The sequence below is a fragment of the Bemisia tabaci genome, chromosome 3 (assembly GCF_918797505.1).
Source record: "Bemisia tabaci chromosome 3, PGI_BMITA_v3".
Classification (NCBI taxonomy): domain Eukaryota; kingdom Metazoa; phylum Arthropoda; class Insecta; order Hemiptera; family Aleyrodidae; genus Bemisia; species Bemisia tabaci.
In genome coordinates this window covers 40,769,924-40,789,562 of record NC_092795.1, presented here as the reverse complement: position 1 = coordinate 40,789,562, position 19,639 = coordinate 40,769,924, and the positions used below count along the sequence as shown (strand labels likewise).

At 39.3% G+C, this 19,639-nt stretch overlaps 1 protein-coding gene across 1 annotated transcript in view; it reads left to right on the top strand.

The window, feature by feature from the left end:
* The window catches only part of LOC109032386 (uncharacterized), a 184,376-nt gene that overhangs the window by 91,226 nt on the left and 73,511 nt on the right, over positions 1 to 19,639 (top strand). The window contains exons 3-4 of the mRNA XM_019044482.2: positions 9,447 to 9,546; positions 18,738 to 18,861. Coding sequence (XP_018900027.2) covers positions 9,447 to 9,546; positions 18,738 to 18,861 — 224 coding nt within the window. The remainder of the gene's footprint in view (positions 1 to 9,446; positions 9,547 to 18,737; positions 18,862 to 19,639) is intronic.

Below are 19,639 nucleotides of genomic sequence, written 5' to 3'. Positions count from 1 at the left end.
AGATATAGAACAAACTGGCGCCAAAACGTGCATCATAGCCATCTAAATTAGCAATAAAGGATTTAGAGAAAGAACAAAGACTAGACATATACGATTGTACACTCTGCATTGAAGTCCATTTAAGTATAGGACGATATGTATTTGATTTATTTCAAAATTTGCACCAAGGCACAAACGTTTATTTTGGAGAATAAATGGGGAAAATGAAAAGGGGTTTTTTTTTTCTTTTACAGAAAAAATCCACAATTCAATACTTTTCATCAAGGCCGGATTCACCCACTTGCCGCCCATGGACCGCCTATTTTATGCCGCCCCCTTCTCATTCGTTTTGAAACTCGATAAAAACCATCAAATGAACGCGGCAGCAGGGGAGGGGTGCATAAGACGCATTTACTCGTGTTGAACACATTTTTTGGGAAAGCCTTGTCAACACTACTAGCCACGGAACTTTGCGCGAAAGTTAAGTTCCGTAAACCTATCTCTGTGTGGACAAGGCCTTCCATTCTTAAGAAATGAACGAAAAAATTATGAAAGAACTTACATAAATGTGGTTCGATGATTTTAACTTCCGCCGCCGCGTCGCGCAGACCGCACCGTGTTGGACGCAATGCGTGAAGTATTCATGCAGTCTTGTAGGCGCTGTGCGTTTCACGCCGACGACCGCTGCTGAACGCACTGTGTTTGGCGCAATGCGTGAAGTATTCATGCATTCTTGTAGGCGCTATCCGTTACACGCTGACCGCAATGACCGCACTGTGTTTAATGCAATGCGTGAAGTATTCGTGCAGTCTTGTAGGCGCTAATATGTGTTACATGCCGATCGCCGCGCCGAAGGCTTCTCCTCTTCATTTCAAGTCCTCGTTATCATTTCTCTCTAAGTCGCGTCGTTCCAGGCCAAATTGCGTGTTTGGTTTCTCTCGTAACTCAGAGGGTGCTGTCTCTTGTATCACTAAGAGACGACAAAATTAGAAATTACTATACTCTTAGGAAATGAGAGATTTTGTCGCCTTTCCTCGTTTGTAATTTTGTTTTTATAAATCCGATTTTTTTTATACCTACACTTTAAAAAATTGCAAATTTTTGCCGCCCCTTAGATTTGCCGCCATGGACCGCGGCCCATGTGGCCACCTCCTTAATCCGGCCCTGCTTCTCATTATTAAAGAAACTGGTTTTACTCACGCTGATAGAAATTATATGCTGTGTTTTGACTTATGACTATTAAAATTTGCTCGTTTTTAAATATTCATTGTTTACCTAATAATTTATCGTTAATTAAACATTTTAATTCAATTTTTTCCTTCCAAAAATGTCACCACACAAAACTAAATTTTATAACTTTTGTAAGGGGAAAGAGGTACGTAATGACCTGGAGATTTTTTAGGTTATTTTAGGTAGTTTTATGACTTTCTGAATTCCAAATACGGGAGAAAATTATGAAATTTCCTTTCGGAGGCTAGTAGCCATATAGGTGGGATTCTGTGTAACACAGTTTTCTCAATAAATACAAAATTGCGGGTAAATATCATAAAAAAAACTCAATGAATGGTGTATGGCGTGGGTTTTTGAAACCAAATCTAACATCTAACTTGGATTCTTAACATTTTACCCGTAATATATAATGGTAACAATATTTCTTTGCCAACTGATTGACGAAGACTTTGAAGAGATGGCATGATCTGCAAAAAGAGCCTCTCTTTATTCTGATAAATAATTTTTCAAAAAAAACTATGCAAGCTGAAATCGTGCATTGATTTTTCGTTTTTCTAAGCATGTTCATACTTGTTAAATAAACAATGTGAAACATTGTTTAGTTGACAATTCCTAAACGAGAACTTTCGTTTAGTCGATCGGATTTTTTTTTAAAGTGACAGGACGTCTTTTTAGAAGAACAGTAATACCGTTTGAAAGAAGGACCGTTTTTTGTTGAATCAATAAGCATTCTCATTCGGGACTTATTGATTAGAATTTACATTGATTCAACAAAAAATTGTTCTCCGTGTCAAAATTTTAATGGTCACTTTTAACGGTCAAAATAATATTTAATTAAAGGATAATTCATATTTTCTTAGAACCCGACGAGGCAAAGAAATGTTCTTATGTTTAGAGCTCTCAAAACTTTATAATTTTTTATTTTTCTTTTTTTGATAGCCCCTCGCGACAACACGGCTTGGCGCGGGGAGTTGTATCGCGCGAAGCTGCAGACCGCCCCTGGCGGGCGACTTCGGCAACTTTATTTTCTATTTTCCCCCGCAAAAAAGGGTGGAGAGTTGACGAGAGCGGATAATTGGCAGGAAACTAGCTAACACGCCTTTTTCTCTTTTTTCCTCTTTTTTCGAACCCTGTGGAGCCGTCTCCATGGCGACCAGCCGGAGGGAAATATGATTTGGCTGCACCGATTTCCTCCGTATTGGGGATATTTCATTACGCGCGTTTGGCTTTCATCAATAAAGGCCCGTTAACCCCCCTACCCCCTCTACCCCTCCCCCGGTGCGCCCCTACTCCCACCGACCCATCGCTGTGCCACCCCTTCGTTAACCCCTTAACGTCTCGACAAAACAGCGCTAGGATGGATTTAGCTATCTCTTTTGCTCTTCGCAACTGAATATGTGTTCGAATTCTCTTCCGTTTCCACTGCAATTCTGTCTCTCTTCCTCTTTCTTCCTTGAGCCACTTACAGCATCTCTCTTTCACTCTTCTTCCTGTGCTAACATTTTCTTTTTTCGTCTCCGGTCATGTAATATCTCTAGCTGCCTTGCCCTCTCTGTGGTGAAGAAACTTTATCAAGTTCCTCCCCTTTTCCTTCTTTGATGGCAAGTAATGTCTTCCTTAGTCTTTCCTTACTATCACGTATTTTTCTGCATCTCTTCTCACTACTCTCAACTATAAAAATCTCACTTCTCTTAATTTCCTCCTCTCTCTTGATGCTACTTACCTACTAGTTCTCTTCCAGTTTCATTGCAAGCGGGGTCCCCTGTCTTCCCTCCTTTTGATGATACCGGGATTGGATGTCTCTCTTACTCCTCTACTATCATAATATTTTTCAAATTCACCGTCCCTCTCTATTTTGCACTTCTTCAGCTTTTTTTACCTCGTCAACTTATTATGGTCTCCTGGTTATCTATCAACAAGCTCGGGGGTTTTTGTCCCTTTAGTGTGGTTAAACTTTCAAGGCAGGCGAAAGGAACGAGAATTGGATCGATTAACAGTGTGCTCGTAGCGAACACCTTAATATCGATCTTTTTCCATAGGTTTAAAGGACAAATCAATCGATATATTGCAAAGCACGCCACGCCACTGGCAAAGAGAATATTTATTTGGCTGTATCTCTCACGTGCAATAGACCCTCTGAAGTTACAGCTTAAGCACCCAAAATGGACGGTGTGTCTATATAGCCTTCCAGAACGGCTTCCACAGACAGAGCATTTTTTCAGTGTTTTTATAGTGTAACGGTTCAGCATTGAAACCAGGCTTGCGCTGAAATCTCGCCACCTTCCTGATATCATTAGATCAGATAGATCAATACGCACAGGTTTCTTCGATTCATCACCACGATTTTCACGATTCTTTACCACGGATTCAAATGGGGAAATATCGATAATCGATCATTCACGCCACGCCACTACTCGTTACTGGTAAACCGCACGAAAATCACGTTGGACGCATCAAAAAAGTCTGAAATCCATTCTTTAAAGCGCAATCTGCGTAGTTCGTAACAAGCTTTTTCAACTTTCCCGCGTCTGCGGGCAGTTCGAATCCCACTGCTCTTAGGGCCATTTTAACGAACGGTGTGATTTTCCCCCTCCGATTGTCAGGTTGGGCGTGTGGAGAGCCGAATAAAAACATTAAATATCACCGAGATTACGAAGCCAAAGAAAACTCCCCCAAGGAGAGCAGAGTAACTATGCGAGACTCCCTCGCCGACCAACCCTCGGAGTATTTCGGGCAAATAACACTGGAGACAGAGGCTGAAATAGACCTACGTTCATTCTCTCCGGAAGGAATAGGGGGTGGACCGAGACCAAGATAATTTCACTTACCATTCCATTAGTAGATTGTGAAAGCTGCTAAACTCTGAGCCTCGAGTTGGTCAGGGGTAATTTGGAACGGTCCCAACCTCATCCTTCAGATGTGGCGACTGTATTTTTGTATTCATCCTTTGCGGGAGTTCGTGAGATGCTAGTTTCCGTATTTTCTACCAAGAAGACGCCTTCTCTCGGATCAGCCACCAAAGCTGCCTGATTTGGCGCTGAAAATGTTAACTTTGTGTTCGGAGTAATCTATTGAAATTTGAAAGCCTCTTTGGACAAAAATTGCTGAGGATGAGGTGATTTCAAAATAAGTTGGCACAGATGTATGATGACTTTCTTTTTATTAATTATCGTCCATCCCCCAGGCACTGAATGACAACATACATATAATAATTTTAGATCAATCTACTAGAATCTACTGCAATATCCGATATTTGCATGACCACTGATGCACTCGTATAATTATACCATGGTCCTCCAAAATGAAGTTTGTCACTAAAAAAATTACTCCTTTTTAAATTAATACTTTGCATTCAATTATCTTTTTGCTTGATTTAAAAGCAAGCTTTCATTGCTCACAGGCAGGTTGAAAACAACATTCAATTGCATCTATCCGTTCAAGTGTAAAATCGATCTGTGTGGAGTCGTTAAAAATTTTCATTACATTGCGAGAACTTTTGATCCAATAGCACAAGGGGAAGGAGGCAGGTAAAAATCTAAGCAACTAATTCCAACGACCCAACGTGCAAGTTCTGTTGCTCATACTTATTTGCACTCTTAGAAAAGAAGTAAACGTATGCCTATTTGGATCCAAGAACGCGCACCGTGACACAGAACATGATTTGCCCTCAATCACATGGGTAGGCAACAACGGTCTCTTCCGCGGCGGAATAGTCGCATCCTTAGAAATTGACCCTTTAATGTGATGTGTTTTAGGGAGAGAGGGTTTAAAAAGGCAACGCGTTGGTTGGTTGCAGGAAGCTCACAACAATTTTTTAATAAAACCATACAAAAATCATACTTTTCAAAATTCTTCATGATTTTCCCCACGTTATTTGGAACTCGTGTACATTGAACATTTAATATGACACGACTTTTTCTAAATTACTGGAGCAAAAAACTAAATAAATAATACAATGTCTACGAAAACTTCGACAATTTTCTGCGTACATGGGTATTTTTAACTGAATGAACCATCGAGAGACAAACGATAACGCTCCTTATAAGAACACTAGGGGGCTTCGCCCCCTGGCCGCTACGCGGCCCAACCCCCCGAAGGCGCTCCGCGCCATCAATGGGCCGCTTCGCAGCCCTATTTTTACCCTCCTATCAGTTTTAGTTTTATTTTCCCCCTAAAAAATTACGATATGAGATATACTTTAATTTTAAACTTCACTTAAAATTACTTTAAAATTAAAAGGACGCGTTTTGGAATGACTGCTTGATGAAATATTGCAGTAAAACAATGAACAATGATAGTCAGGTAATATTTAAAAATGCTTGAGTCGGGGATCGAACCCACACCGAGTTAACTGTGGTCACCTTCGTCCTTCGACGTCTTGGACAACTCGGCCACCGCTCGTCGATAAGACGGTGGCGCGAATCTTGTGTAGATAAGTGTAGAGCTGATGCGCAGGCTACACAGCTACTGCGCAACCTCCTCGACCACTGCGCATCCTCCCGCGCATAGCGGTAGCAGTATCGGAGCATTCTGTAAACTCACTCACTTTTATAACGTGATTTTAAAAAAACCTGGGTCCTATTTCCAAAATCTAATTAGAGCGGGCTCATCTAGGGCCAATTACCTGACGATCTACGCAAAAATCATGGAAATCGGCCCGGTAGAACGCTCAAACGAACTATGACAAAAAGTATAAATTTACATTGTTTAAATGGGAGAATTCGCAACTTTACCACGTAATATAAAAAAACCTGGTCCATATTTTGAAAATCTGAAAAGAGTTGGCTAATCTAGAGACAATTGCCCGTCGATTGCCGCAAAAATCATGAAAATCGGCCCGGTAGAAGGCTGGAACTAAGCGTTACCAGTTACGCAAAATTAGGAGGTCTCGGAGCTTATAGTATAGAGGAGTATAGATAGATGTCTACATAATATGTGGCAACGATGAGGAGGAAATGTTCTCTTCAAGTTCAGTATTACTCCCGACTGCACAGAATCATTACTCATTACAAAATAAGGGTCACGGAATATAGGATTAGGAGTTCTTGGTGAAAATTAATTTTATCCATTCCTGTCGTTGTACACGCTACTTTGATAGAAGATGAGATTGGCTTCCTTCCAAAAATGGAGTGTTCCCGCTCTAATGGGACTTAAAGATTCTGCCATGAACTTCGGAATCTATTCCACGATGGCAGAGGGCGTTGCCTTCCCACAATCATAATTTAAAAGCGAAAATTACTATTTAAAGAAAACCCCGCTTTGAGAGGGCGATTATTACTGAACAAGTCAAGGGGCTTTTGCGGAGATGGTCAGAACTTGTTCAACATTTTCAACATAGTATTAAGCGCTCGATGTTTATTGTCATATGAATGCCAACGATATCATCTACTTACATGGTAATCCCTATAAGTCTCAATAGTTTTAGAGCACACGTGTGTCTCACTTTTTTAAGTTATAAAGATGTAACTGGGTATCTCAGGAGGAGGGATGTCGGCGGGGCTTTTGATCGAAATTTTTTCAAGAGCGACCGAGCTACCTCCGTACCATAGCGACACAATCAGAAAAAAATTTGAACGCAATAACATAAAGCCTGACTTTGAAAGCATTAACTTTTAGTGTATTTTCCGAAGAAAATACACTATTGCATTCTCCCATGGTGTCGGACCCAGACCTGAGACATTGTGAAGAGCACCGATCACGGGTCGTAGATCACGAAAATATATGCCATTCAAATGTACGGTTGGTTGGTATAGATACGTTTATTTGGTGCTTTTATGAAAGTACGTATGTATGATAGTATGTGTATGTGTGTCGGGCTGCAAATCATTTTGTACATATGGACTGCATTTTACAATTTGGAACTATAAATTTTGCCTCCTCTGGAAAAACACTTGCACATGTGCAGTGTGCACGGGGAAACTAATGGCACATACGTTGTTTTTAAACCGGGCTAGAATTTATAGTTCCAAATTGCAAAATGAAGTCCATATGTGTATTTATGTATGTATTTCCGCCTTTTTTACAAATCTATAAGGTCAAAATGCCTCAAAACGCCTAATAACGACTCAAAACGCCTCCAAATCCAAATCTTCAACGGAAAAACCAGCACCAACTCGCAACCGGGGACACCAAGACGCCGCGCCGTGACGCCAGCGACGTCTGGTTTTTTTTAAGTGGATATTTTTCCTCGTCTTAAATAAACATTTTCAGAATCCAGCGGCGGCACTTCTTCCCCCCTCCCCCGCCCACCCTCTCGCGTCCCCCAACATACCCGCCACGGCTCCGCTCCGAATAATCGAATCATGCAAGTTTAGGAGTCTACCCTCCTCTACTTCTTTGTTTTTCGTCTTCCCGAGGCTCCTCCCCTCCCGAGCTCCTCCCTTCACCCCCTCCACCCCTCCCTCCGCGATCTCCGTGCACGCGTAATGACAAATTTATACAGAGCCCCCCCCCCCCCGCACCCCCGCGAGAGTAGTTCTGAGAGTGGCGGGTTTAGTCGGGATTTATTCCTCGGGCGCGCCGGGTTGACAACCTCACTAGCTCTGCCGTGCTGAGGAAGAACGTCGTATGAGCCACCAGACGTTGCCAAGTTTCCTCCGATAAAAGTCGAAATTACTGGGAAAATTGGGAAAATTATTTTCCAAAAATTTCAGACAATTTTGTACGCAATTTAATCTAAAATATCTGAAAATTTTAAAGAAAAAAATGCATGAATGTTGTCAAGAATACATCGGTTTTATCATCGGAAATTTGGCAACTCTCGAATGTTCATACGGCGTTTATCCTTAGCACGACAGTCATAGCTGAGAGGCAATATGAAAGGAGGGGAAGGGTGATCTCGAGTTTATGGCATATTTGAGTATATACTGCTGTGAGAGGAGCTCTATATTTTCCGGATGTTAAACATACTGGAAAGAGTCTCCTTAAAAATCTGACTCTTCCCCTCCTCTCCCCACCGTATCTGCGGATCTGAACTTTACGTCAACTTGTGCCTTTGTAACCTGAAAAAAGACTATGGGTCTACTTAATTTTTTACATAGTGATACTATTTAGAGAAAATAACCAGAGAATGCGAAATTTTTGAATATTGAATTACAATATTTTAATTGCAACTTATCGCTATCGAATTTCTATCCCTGAGAAATCTACTACATGGATGTGAAATTTTCTGTACAGGGCATAGAACAAGTTCTTCAAAAATGACCAGTTTCTTTCAATGGAAGTTTAACTCAATCTGAGCCCCTATTTTAATGCTATAATGTTGTTATATCATAACAAATACCTGTTTCAGTGCTGAAAATGTATATTAAGCATCACCTAATCGCAAAAACAAGCTTTCAACTGAAGCTAAAAATTCCCACGTAGGATTTCTTCATCGCTAGGTTCTTATAAATCGATTTCTGGGTTTCGAAAAAGGATCAAATCAGAGGGACCTTCCGTTGACGATTTGTTACTTCTAGGGACGTATATATTCAATGCTACTAGCAAAGTTTAATTGATTCTCACCGGTCAAAAAACCTTACACTTGGAATAACATAAGGAGATACCATTTTTGTTTTAACCAAGAGGGTCCTTACATCAGCGGAATGTCTTTTTGAACCCAGTCGTGTGAAGAGGAGAATGCTCAATCAATAAAGATCGTCCATCCCTCTAAGTTATGGATCATAACTAACCTATTGAATTAATGAATTAGTGCTCAACGCTTTCTGAAATATTGCAACAGAATGTTTCCATTTTAACAATATCGCTGTTCCTCATCAAAATTCCACACGTCGTTCTCATATCATGGTTTAGTTTTATTTAGTTTATAGGCGGGGGGTCTTTGAAAAATAAAAATGGCAACCTCTAAAAATGTCTGCAGCGCAATACTCGTATATTTCTTGTCACCTTTGTTGCGAAATTATTCTCATAGTGGTAATACCTTTCGCAATCGCATTGGTTCTAGATAACTAGCGGCAATCTAAGGTTATCTTACAATCGGAGTAACTGAACTTTTACATCAGGCATTAGAATTAATGAGCAATTTCAACCGAAAAAAATGTGATGTTACAGACAGCGTTTGTCGAGTAGCAAAAAATATCCTCGGAAGTATACAAAAAACCTCATTGCGTGGAGCTTATCCATGCTTCAACATACTGTTCCATAAAATTCGCTTCATTCCATTTTTTTAAAAAATTTCTTTTGCTTATTGGTAACATTATTTCCTCTTTTGATGGTTTGTTCCTTTTTTTGTGCAGGTTTAGGACAATTACATCAAGAGTCTGGAAAAGACTATAGTGTAGAAACTTTAGGTGGTTCTTTTGGTTGCAGTAAAAAGAAAAAGAAACGACGACATAGGTGAGTTTATAATTACTTCTTTAGATTTTGTTTCCTAATATAATTTACTATTTAACGTGCAACTTTGGAAACCTTTGGCATTTTTTTAAACACTGAATGTTCATATATTTAGCAGGAGTGTATAAACTTTAATGGTTCCAAAGCAATTATTGGCTACATGGCACCAGATAGATACATTTTTACATGCGAGGGAGCGAAAGATACATACATTTTATAAGTAACAAAAAACATTAAATTTAATTTTTATGCGTAGAGTTTATGTATATGCTGGAATTTTTTTCCTCTGAGAAAGATTCTTCGTATGGGTTTAATAATTCTTCATCGTCAAAACCGTCAACTGTCAATTACATCGTAAATCCCAACATCTTTTATACATCGTGTCTTAATGATTTTAGTCAGTTTCATAAAAATGTTGGTCCTTCTGATGCGAAATCTCAGATTGCACTGTGAACATAGGTTTGGTGATCCTATCTTAATTATTTCGCTGAATGCGTGACTCCTAGAGGCAACCCTTTTCAAAGAGGAGTCTCGGAAAGTTACATTTCAGCGGCTGAAAAAAACATGTCTGAGAGATGTAAGAGAAAGAAAAGGCGCAGAGAACTGCTTTCTCAATTAGCTAGGAGTTCTAATTAAAACTTAATTAGAAGTTGGCCGACGCGGATATTACGGGAATCGCAGACAAGTTCCAGGCTGATCATTAAAATCGTCCCCTAATAGAGCCGTTTTAACTTAATTAAGTTCCATTGTCGCTTTCTTTACTCTTCACGCCCGGAGGCTTTGCCGAATAAAGTTGCCTGATAGTTCCATTGATACTAACTTTCTGAGTTCTGAAATTTCAAATCTGTACTCGAAACCCAAGCTGACAACCGAGTTGAGCTGTGCTATTTATTGAAAAAAAAAATGGTGTTCCGCACGGACGGCCGACAGATTGGCTGATTGAGACCCAGGTGACCCTGTAGCTCCTAAGTGCCAACAAAAAGTATGTTATAAACCAAATACATTGGTGCACCAAATAACGTTAGAGAAATAGTGAAAGTTTGGACACTGGATTAAATTGTTGCAGTGACTGACGGGCGCAATGCACAAAGTAGAGTCAGCTGGGGCAAAAATCAGTTTATTTCTTTCGTTTTTTGTTTTCCATTGTTTTCTCTCACTTCATGTCCTTGCTCGATTATAAATAAAAACTCCCTTGAAATTTTAAACGGTTTTTAGTTTTGGTAGTCACGAGGGAGAAAAACACTTTTGAAGACAGGATGTATTCTTTTTCAGTTTCACGATTATGCTTAGTTCTTATTTGGGTGGTCCGAAAATGCCTAAGAACTTGTTACAGTTATTCCCGGCGTTTTGCCTTCAGTTCTTCGGTTAGGCAAAACGGTGACAGCAATGCTCGAATAGTTGTATGCTCTCAATTTTAGTCAGTTTCATTAGGCAAGAAATGAGGATATTATGTTCAACGTGATGTTAAAAGTGGAAGTTTTTGACGCATGAAACGCAGAAAATGCGAGCATGCTCATTTTCTCATTTCAATTTTTACATTTTTTAGATTCTGTTCCAGTTGAGAATGGGCTTGTAATTGGCCCAAAATGTCCTGGTTGTTTTATGTCTCCTCTAGCCTTGTATACCCATTTGTTTTTTGTATTTTAGTGTGTTTTTATTGTTGTCTGCATTCGGGCTATTTGTGTCTCTCCCTCTCTCATAAGTACACAGTAATGCAAATTGCATAACTCATCCTAAAAACAATATGCATAAAACTGCATGGAAATATGAGGATGGCAACGAGGAGTTGGAGCATGTCCCTGAGGAACTAATCGACCAATCAAGAGTGACACCTTGTCCGAGACCGGATCTAAAAATCCTTTGCCTGAGCGAGGAATGAGAAAAAGCTCCTGGTTTTGTCACATAATCGAGTGCGAGTGCCAACAAAGACGCAGCGACGACGACGCCCGGCGAGGAACCTTTTCCGTCTAATTTAATTAAGGGATGAAAATCGTATTTCAATTATCTGCAGCTTCGGCGCTTGTCGCTCCGCCTTTGAAAAGGCACGGAATCCTCGTGCAAACCCCCCGTTGCCAACTTAAACGCTATATAGCTATTTACTCCGAATCGCAAATTCTAAACAAAAAAAAAAAAAAAAATACAGAATCAACAAAAATGAAAAAACCTTCGTCCCTCACTAATATTCGTAAGAGTACCTACACATAGGGAGAGTTCGGACATATGGAAGTATATAGACGTTTATGGACATAAACATATGGACGTATTTATGTTAAAAGGAAAAATTCTTTATAGAAAAAGACGTTTATAGCCTAGGATGCTGAATGTCTATGAATAAAATAACTAACTAACTAACTATTCATCATTAAGTAACTAACTAACTATGTTGCACACAAAACCTATGCTTAGAGTTAATTTTAGCATAAAATCCTAATCCATTTGGGTAATTTTGATGTTAGGTCATGGAGCTTTTAGGGCCCAAAGAGGCAGTCACACTATGAATTCAAATTATCCAAAGTGACTCATTATTACAATTATTACAATCTGATGTTTTTAAATTACGTATTTACAAACAACATACTTAGTTTTTACTTAGTTTTGGCATAAATTCACCCATCTTTGCGGAAGAGCGCTTATTTATGAACATTTTTGGCCATCTTGGTTTGATATTAGAATCTAAAGATTGGCAGTGACATTTTTTTGTGTTGAGTTTTGTGTGTTTTTTTGTGTGCTGTCTTATCGGGCCTTATGAGCTCTAAATTTCGACATGTCCGCATTTTCTCAACATAAGTACTCCAATGTCTGTCCTTGGGAAAGGTGAACTGTCCGTACGATGTTAAATACGACAATATTCCAGCAAAATTCGAAACTCATTAAAAAGAAAACGAACCGGAAAGTCCGGTTTTTTGGGGTAAAAATATATATAATTTTGAACATTTCCTCTTCCATTTCACTTTCTTCCATAGACCTCACTATTTCAAGAAAATTAATGACAAAATTGTCTGCACTCACACATACGTCATTGACCTCTTTCCCTCGTGGCTGCATTACAGACACCTCCTTTTCTCCCTCGTGTAGTTCATCGGCTTATTTCCAATTTTAGACGGAACGCTGGTCCGTTGTACGTCACATTACTACATGGTAAAAACTAAGCACTTAAAAGTACGGAACGCCAGCCGAATTGCCACTATTGCTTTGAGCGTGCCTCTCTTGAAAGTTGCACGCGCGGCCATTGTAAGGGCCGGAACTGCACTCGCAATTGTTTTTTTTTTTTTTTTTTTTTTTTTTTTTTTTTTTTTTTTTTTTTTTGCCATGAGTTTTTGCTTATTACGTTCTCTAAACTGAAGGGTGGAGTTTTTTGAAGGGGCCCATGCGTGAGCTCTGGTACCCAGTGTATTCATCGGTCAAAGTAAAAAGGAGGTATGACTAGTCATTACTCTGAGAGAGCTCAAAGCTCCCACTGGTTTTTTCTTGCCCCCCCCCCCCCCCCCCCCCGCCAAAAAAAAAGAAAAAAACTCAAGCGAACAAATTTAGAACTGGGAAACAAGCCTCACGTAAAATCCGATGCTGGTGAATCATGAGATTTTTCCACTCCACAGTCCTTGTATTGAACTGTGTACTTCGGTCCTGAAGCTCAGGTCATATGGATCTTTGAAGTTTTCGAATCGCATCCGAAAATTTAATGTCTAGTTGTCGAAGTTCGGGTCCCAAATTTGATGTACTTAGGTACTTCGGTTGGAAATCCTAAGATGTCAACCGTATTATCGAAGTATTTCAAATGTGTGACTCGAACTTCGTCAGCTGGAACCTAAGTTCTCGGATGCGCGATCCGAATATTTCAAAGATTCATATGCCCTGAACTTCGGATCCTATGCATCAAGTTTTTTTTTTCGCCGTGGCCCTTTATTGCACGAATTATTGTATCAGAGAAGTGACGGACCTTATTACTTGTAGCGGGACTACAATTATAGTTTTGTTCATATTTATTCCTTAACTGCCCATGAGCAAAACATTGCGTTTGGAATATGCTTTTCATAATCCATTTGGACTTCTCTTAACTCGGGGTAAAACTGGGTGAGGCATATTCGGCGTTGTATGCTTACCGCATTTCTCTTAAAATATGAAATTGTAAACGCGTTACAAATTACGCGGTACAAATATTCCGGCCGGTAAGATTTTCCGGGTTCATTCGCCAAGCTAGGAGCCTAAGTCAACCAGCCGAGATTCTCGGGGAGCCTTTTAGACTGGACGACTAATGCGCATGGATTCTCATGTTTTCCTCGTCGACCAGAGAAGCAATTGAATCGGTTCCTGTTAGACGGGCGTAAATCCAAAAAGTCATGAGGCCTGGCTTTCGTTCATTACGTAGGATACTAGGGTTTATAAGTTCTGGGACTTACGCCCTGAGGACTGAGATAAATTAATTCAATTCAATGTCCCGCCAATTTGGTACGAAAAACGGGCTTCAAAGTTCTGTTGTTAACACAACAATAACGGCCGACCTAAGACTCGCGGTGTGGATATTAACATTTGTAGCCGAAAAAAAAATCATGGTTTAATTAAATGTTTAATTACTTGTTTAGTTACACGAAAGTAATCATATCGCATGTTGCATTACACATAAAAGTTACTAAGTTCTTGCGTTTTACCTGCACAATATATAATTGAACAACATGAAGAAATCAGGGAAAAATATCGAACAAGAGATGGAAATTGGAAGCATATCGTTTCAGCAAATACGTGACTTGAATAACGCACTCGACGAAACTCCATTAGTTTGATTCTTGCGTGATTTATTTCCTATCAGCGTTGCCAAGTGTACTTAAATTTCCCATGTTTACACCCTCGCTGCATGTTATTTCCCCTCACTACATGCAAATCCTTTTTTCGAGGGTTTGGCTCAAAATAAACACATCCCCAGATCTGAGATACTAATTGACTCCTCAATTTCGGATTCCTAAATGTTCGAGAATGTTCTAATGTTCTCAACGTTCTACACATAGGAAATCAACATTTGCCGCAGCACCGGCGGTATAAATATTGTACCAGCTGGATCGATGCACTAATCAAAGTACAATTAAAAATGAAAAAAAAAACGCAAGATAAGGCCATGCATAGAATAAACTTGACTGACATCTGTTATTTATCATTAAAAAATAATCTTGCTAGTAATCGATGTAAAAAATACCAATGAAAAGTAAGTTGGGCCGTCACAGCCCTATCGACCGAGAAGCTATTAAAAGAGAAAATCTACACTGTTAAAAACTCAAAGTAAAATCAGGAGTATATATCACTCCGGAGTCTAGCTCCCAAAGAGCCTAAGTGAAATGAGTGCGAGGTGAAATTCATTCCACAAGCGCATGACACGTCGCAAAAAGAGTAGATTCCGCTCCGTAAAGGTGTGAGTCACTCCCTAAGAAGCTTAAATTTCGACTCGCATTCTTTTCACTTGGGTTTTTTGGACACTAAATAAACTCGGGAGTGAGATATACTCCGAACACCTCGGGATTTTCAACAGGGTACTGATCCACTATACTTAATTATATAATTGAGGAGTTTTTTAATTTTTTTTTTAAATTGTATAAATATTAATTTAGTATAGTTTTCCCGTCTATGAAAGGGTTGTGACTGTCTCAGGATGTTCCAGAATTATGTATTCTCTTCAGGGTTCTTTCCGCGAACCGTTTGTTTCGTTATCGTCCTATTTCTGGTACCTTATGAATTATTTTCTGGTGTTTAGTGAATATAAAAAAACGTAAATATGTGGTCTTATGATCAAACCGGAAACAATATGATTCCGCACATTGTGCTACTTAATTGAATGCATACATGTCGATACAATTAGAGAGAGCCAAATCTATGGCCTTAAGTGTGAACTAGCCTGTTTCATAATGGAACTTGACAACTATGGGATACATTTGCTTCGGAGAAGGTGGCGGGGCAATAGTAGGGTGTATGGCTGAATAAATGAAAGGGTTCTGTACCCGGCTGATGTTCCGATGAGGGGGCCTAGGACCCAGGGGACAACTGCTGGAGGGAGAACAATAAGGAACTTTACCAGCAGTGTTTTGTATTCTTGATACTGTAACGACTCTATGCCTATACTGAAAACATTGTTCCAGTGCTTCTAGTCACTTATCTCCAGCAGAGGCAGAAGTGGATCCAGCAATTTCGCAACACTGAGTTTTCTTAATTTAAACCTATATTAAATAATCGATTATTGTAGGAGCACCTGGCCCCTTAAAAAATCGATATATTTCCATGGGTTTACATGTAGAAAAACAAGGTTGCGAATTTGCTGGATCCGCCAATGAGCAAAGGAGATTCAGCAGGCAATAGGGTTGAAATGTGTGTCCTTAAACAATCATCTATGAATACTAGCGTATTTATTATACGATAATAAAAAAATATAAAAAAATGGTATGGAATAAAGTAACATAAAAAGTATAATAAAATAGAGTACAAAATCTTACACCACACGTTTAAAGGAGCAAAGTTATGCAAACTTATAACAAAAATTGAATTTTATGTAGTTGTTTCTCGTTTAGAATTTTTCGAAAGGAAATTCAAATTAGAACGTTGTAGCTGGAAAAAAGTTATTTTGAGGAACACAACACCAAGAGACGACTGGCCCCGAATTGAAATAAATCAACTTGCCTCCGTTATTTCGACAAATTGTACTACGAGATGTGACCGTAATAAAGCGAGGGAAACGAGAAAAATTTGGTATCAGTTCTTAAGACGCCATGTAATCGAGCCAACTCTATAGTTGATTTTGGCACTGCGTTTTTTTTTACGAACTCCGAGTTAACAGCTGATGAAGGAGCGCCTAATGCTCCGAAACACGTCTCCAAAAAAAATTTAAAATTTTTTTCATTTTCACTTTCACTGTTAATTGATTTCTCGTTGCTACTTTCATCCAGTGTGGAAATTAAAGATCCTCCATTATTTTCTCTAAAAGGAGTGACTAGTGGTGAAATCTCTAACACACTGGAAAAAAAAACACACTGGATCTAGAGTCCAGACAAAAACATCGACAAGAAAAAGTACTCTTGATTCAATCAGAATCTAGTTTAAATCAAGAACCAAGCCTCTTAATTTAAGCGGATTTCGTTTTGGTTCAAGCAAAAATCCAATTGAATCAAGAGTATTTTTTTTTTTTTTTTTTTTTTTTTGGGTCAATGTTTTCAAGAGTCTGAACTGTAGATCCAATGTGTTTTTTTTTTTTCCAGTGCACTAAAAATATTATTATAGTGTTAACCATGCGTAACCATCAGGGCACCCGAATTTGTGACAAAAGCGAATGACCCACTTCCTTATCAGCGTTCGTACACACGCCTGGCAGCGGGTGCCAAATTTTTAGGACTCGCTCTCAGGAGAGAGCAAGTCGCGAGCACCTAAATGGAATTAGGATTCGGTATTAACAGGCGTGAAAAGGCTTCAAGGGCCTGAAAAGCTCCGCGAGTCTGCTGCGCCCGTGTTTCCCAGTCACTTAACCAGACCCCCCCCCCCTCCGCCTTTTCCTCTTGTCCTCAGCGTACCTGCCTCTGCTCCCGGATTGTGGAATTTATCGAGAATTTCGGTGCTTTCAGAGACTTGCAAAAGTCCTCTCGGAGCTGCCGAGCTGGGTCCAAAGTTGGGATTTATTTCGAACAGCCTCACCGCTCGAACAGGAGTCGTTCAATAATGAAACGCTCTTTTTCTCTACCCCCTTTCTTCCCTCGTTGCAAACTCCGCGTCATTTCCCTCACGAAAGAGCGTAACTTCATTTCGTGGTTGCCATATTATTTACCCCCAAAAACTTGGATTTTTACCGGGAGATTCTTTAGCTCTTCTAACTGGAAATTCTACCGATTTTTCCTCGGATCTCATGCGAAAATTAGAACAATTTTGAACAAGAACTGCACGGGTATACTCCTGTAAAAAATTGAATTGTTCGCGTTAATTTTGCGACCTTGGAATGTAGTTATGTTCCTTTTCCAGGGAAATGACGACTGCCCGCAACTTGCAGGGCTATTCTTAAGCAGCGTATGGTGTTGGGAAAGCTTCTCCCTCTTAAATGTACATTTTGGTTATTTGGGTCGAAAAGGTGGCCTCAAACGTCCCTGAAATTTTTGCGTTTTCAAATAGCGTGATCCAACGCAATACTAGGGCCGAGTTCTCCTCCTGACTTAACGCCGTATAAAACAGCATAGGTTCATACCGTCTAATTATGTTCATGCGTTACATAATATTTGAAAGCAACCTAGTGGATACAAGATCTGCAGTCAAATTAATTGAGAAGGATACAAGACGCAAAAGCGATTAGGTAATAATTGTACTCACGATGAGGATCAAAATAATAAAAACTGTATAATTATTATTTTTCCTATCAGATAATACCATTTTGAAAACAAATAAGTCTGAAAAAAGTATATAATGTAGTAAGTAAGTACATAATAATGTTAAAGACATTTTAGGGAACCGTTGGTTCTCTAAGTCTTCTTATCTGTTCCAACTCCTTATGAGGCACATCTTTTTATCATTTTTCGCTGTGCATATATCGAAATCATGAATAAATAGTAACCTTAGAAGTTGAATTTTCTGTTTGTGTAATTTATCCTTCCATCTCCCGACGCGTATCAGTGAGGTGAAAATATCTTAACCTTAAAAAAACTTGGCAACGTCTACTCTCTACAATTTTGAGTGGATCCAAATCATGGCAAGCTTCGTCATCAGCTTGAAAGGCCCCCTTACCCCCCTCCCTGAGAAACGAAGTGCCTTTTAACAGATTATATGGAACTGTGAACGAGGCGAGTGTGTCTTAGAAAACGAATAGCTCGAATAAATAGGCAAAAAATGGGTTAGCAAACACTTGCTACATTCGTAAAAAATCCAACCGTCCACCTCATGTTAAATGAGCGAAAAGCTCAAAATCGGTCTAAAAGGCTCTCACTTTTTATCTCGACAAAAAAATTACCCGCGGCTATGAAATAATGGATCATATTTATGCTCTCCAGAAAGTAGAAATATCAGGTCTTTAAACAGGCTAATGGTGTACGAATAACTGGGGAAAATGCAATAGCACATTGCGATTGAAAAATTCCGAACAGTACAATCGAGGTATGAATTAGTTCTAGTTTTTCCGATATTGTTTTTTGCTACATAATCACAAAAATGAGTTAAAAAATATCTTCTTTGATTTTGTTTGTTCGCAGGACAATATTCACAACTTACCAATTAGAAGAATTAGAAAAGGCTTTCAAAGATGCTCACTATCCAGATGTATATGCTAGAGAAATGCTATCACTTAAAACGGATTTACCCGAAGATAGGATACAAGTAAGTGCCACCTCATATTTTTTCGTGTGAATATTTGTATATTGAATAATGTTGTGTTAAGTTTTCCAGTTTTGTCTTGTAATACGTTTCTGCTTCTCTCGTAATTTCCTATCTCATACACTGGTAAAAAAAAACTCTTGGACCAATGCCGTGGTGCATTGGCTTAAGAGTGCAGTTTCTTGTCGCCGGATTTAAGAGTCTTGAACTCTTGTTTCAAGCGGATTTTGCATTGATTCAATTCAAAATCTGCTTGAAACTAGAGTCCAGACTCTTAAATCCGGCGACAAGAAACTGCACTCTTGAACCAAGAGGTTTTTTTACCAGTGTAGGGTTTTTTTCTTTATTGCGTTCATTTTTTTTTTTTTTTTTAAAAAAAACTCTAGAAGAAGGCGTTTGTAATTTGTTGGATTATCTTGGTAATTAATCTCGTTATAAAAACTAGTGGGAAGATAATGGTCGAATAAACTCGCGAGCCAACGGCATGTACCTCCACCGACCGCAAAAAAAACACGGTTCATCTGTGCAAACATTCGACATGTATAGTGAAGGACCTGTTGTCAAAGTTCCGTAAATAAGTCATCTCTCCAAATACGCTCCCTGGATATGTAGATGCCGGATATATTGTCTCAACTCGGCAATGATTGGTCGAATCCTTGATGGAGATAATTAATAGTTCGGCCGTAAATTAATGGAATCCCCTCTCAAAGAGTTAATTATTAGTCACTAATTCACAATCTCTGGATAATCGATGTCATAATTGCGTCGAAGTTGGAGATGG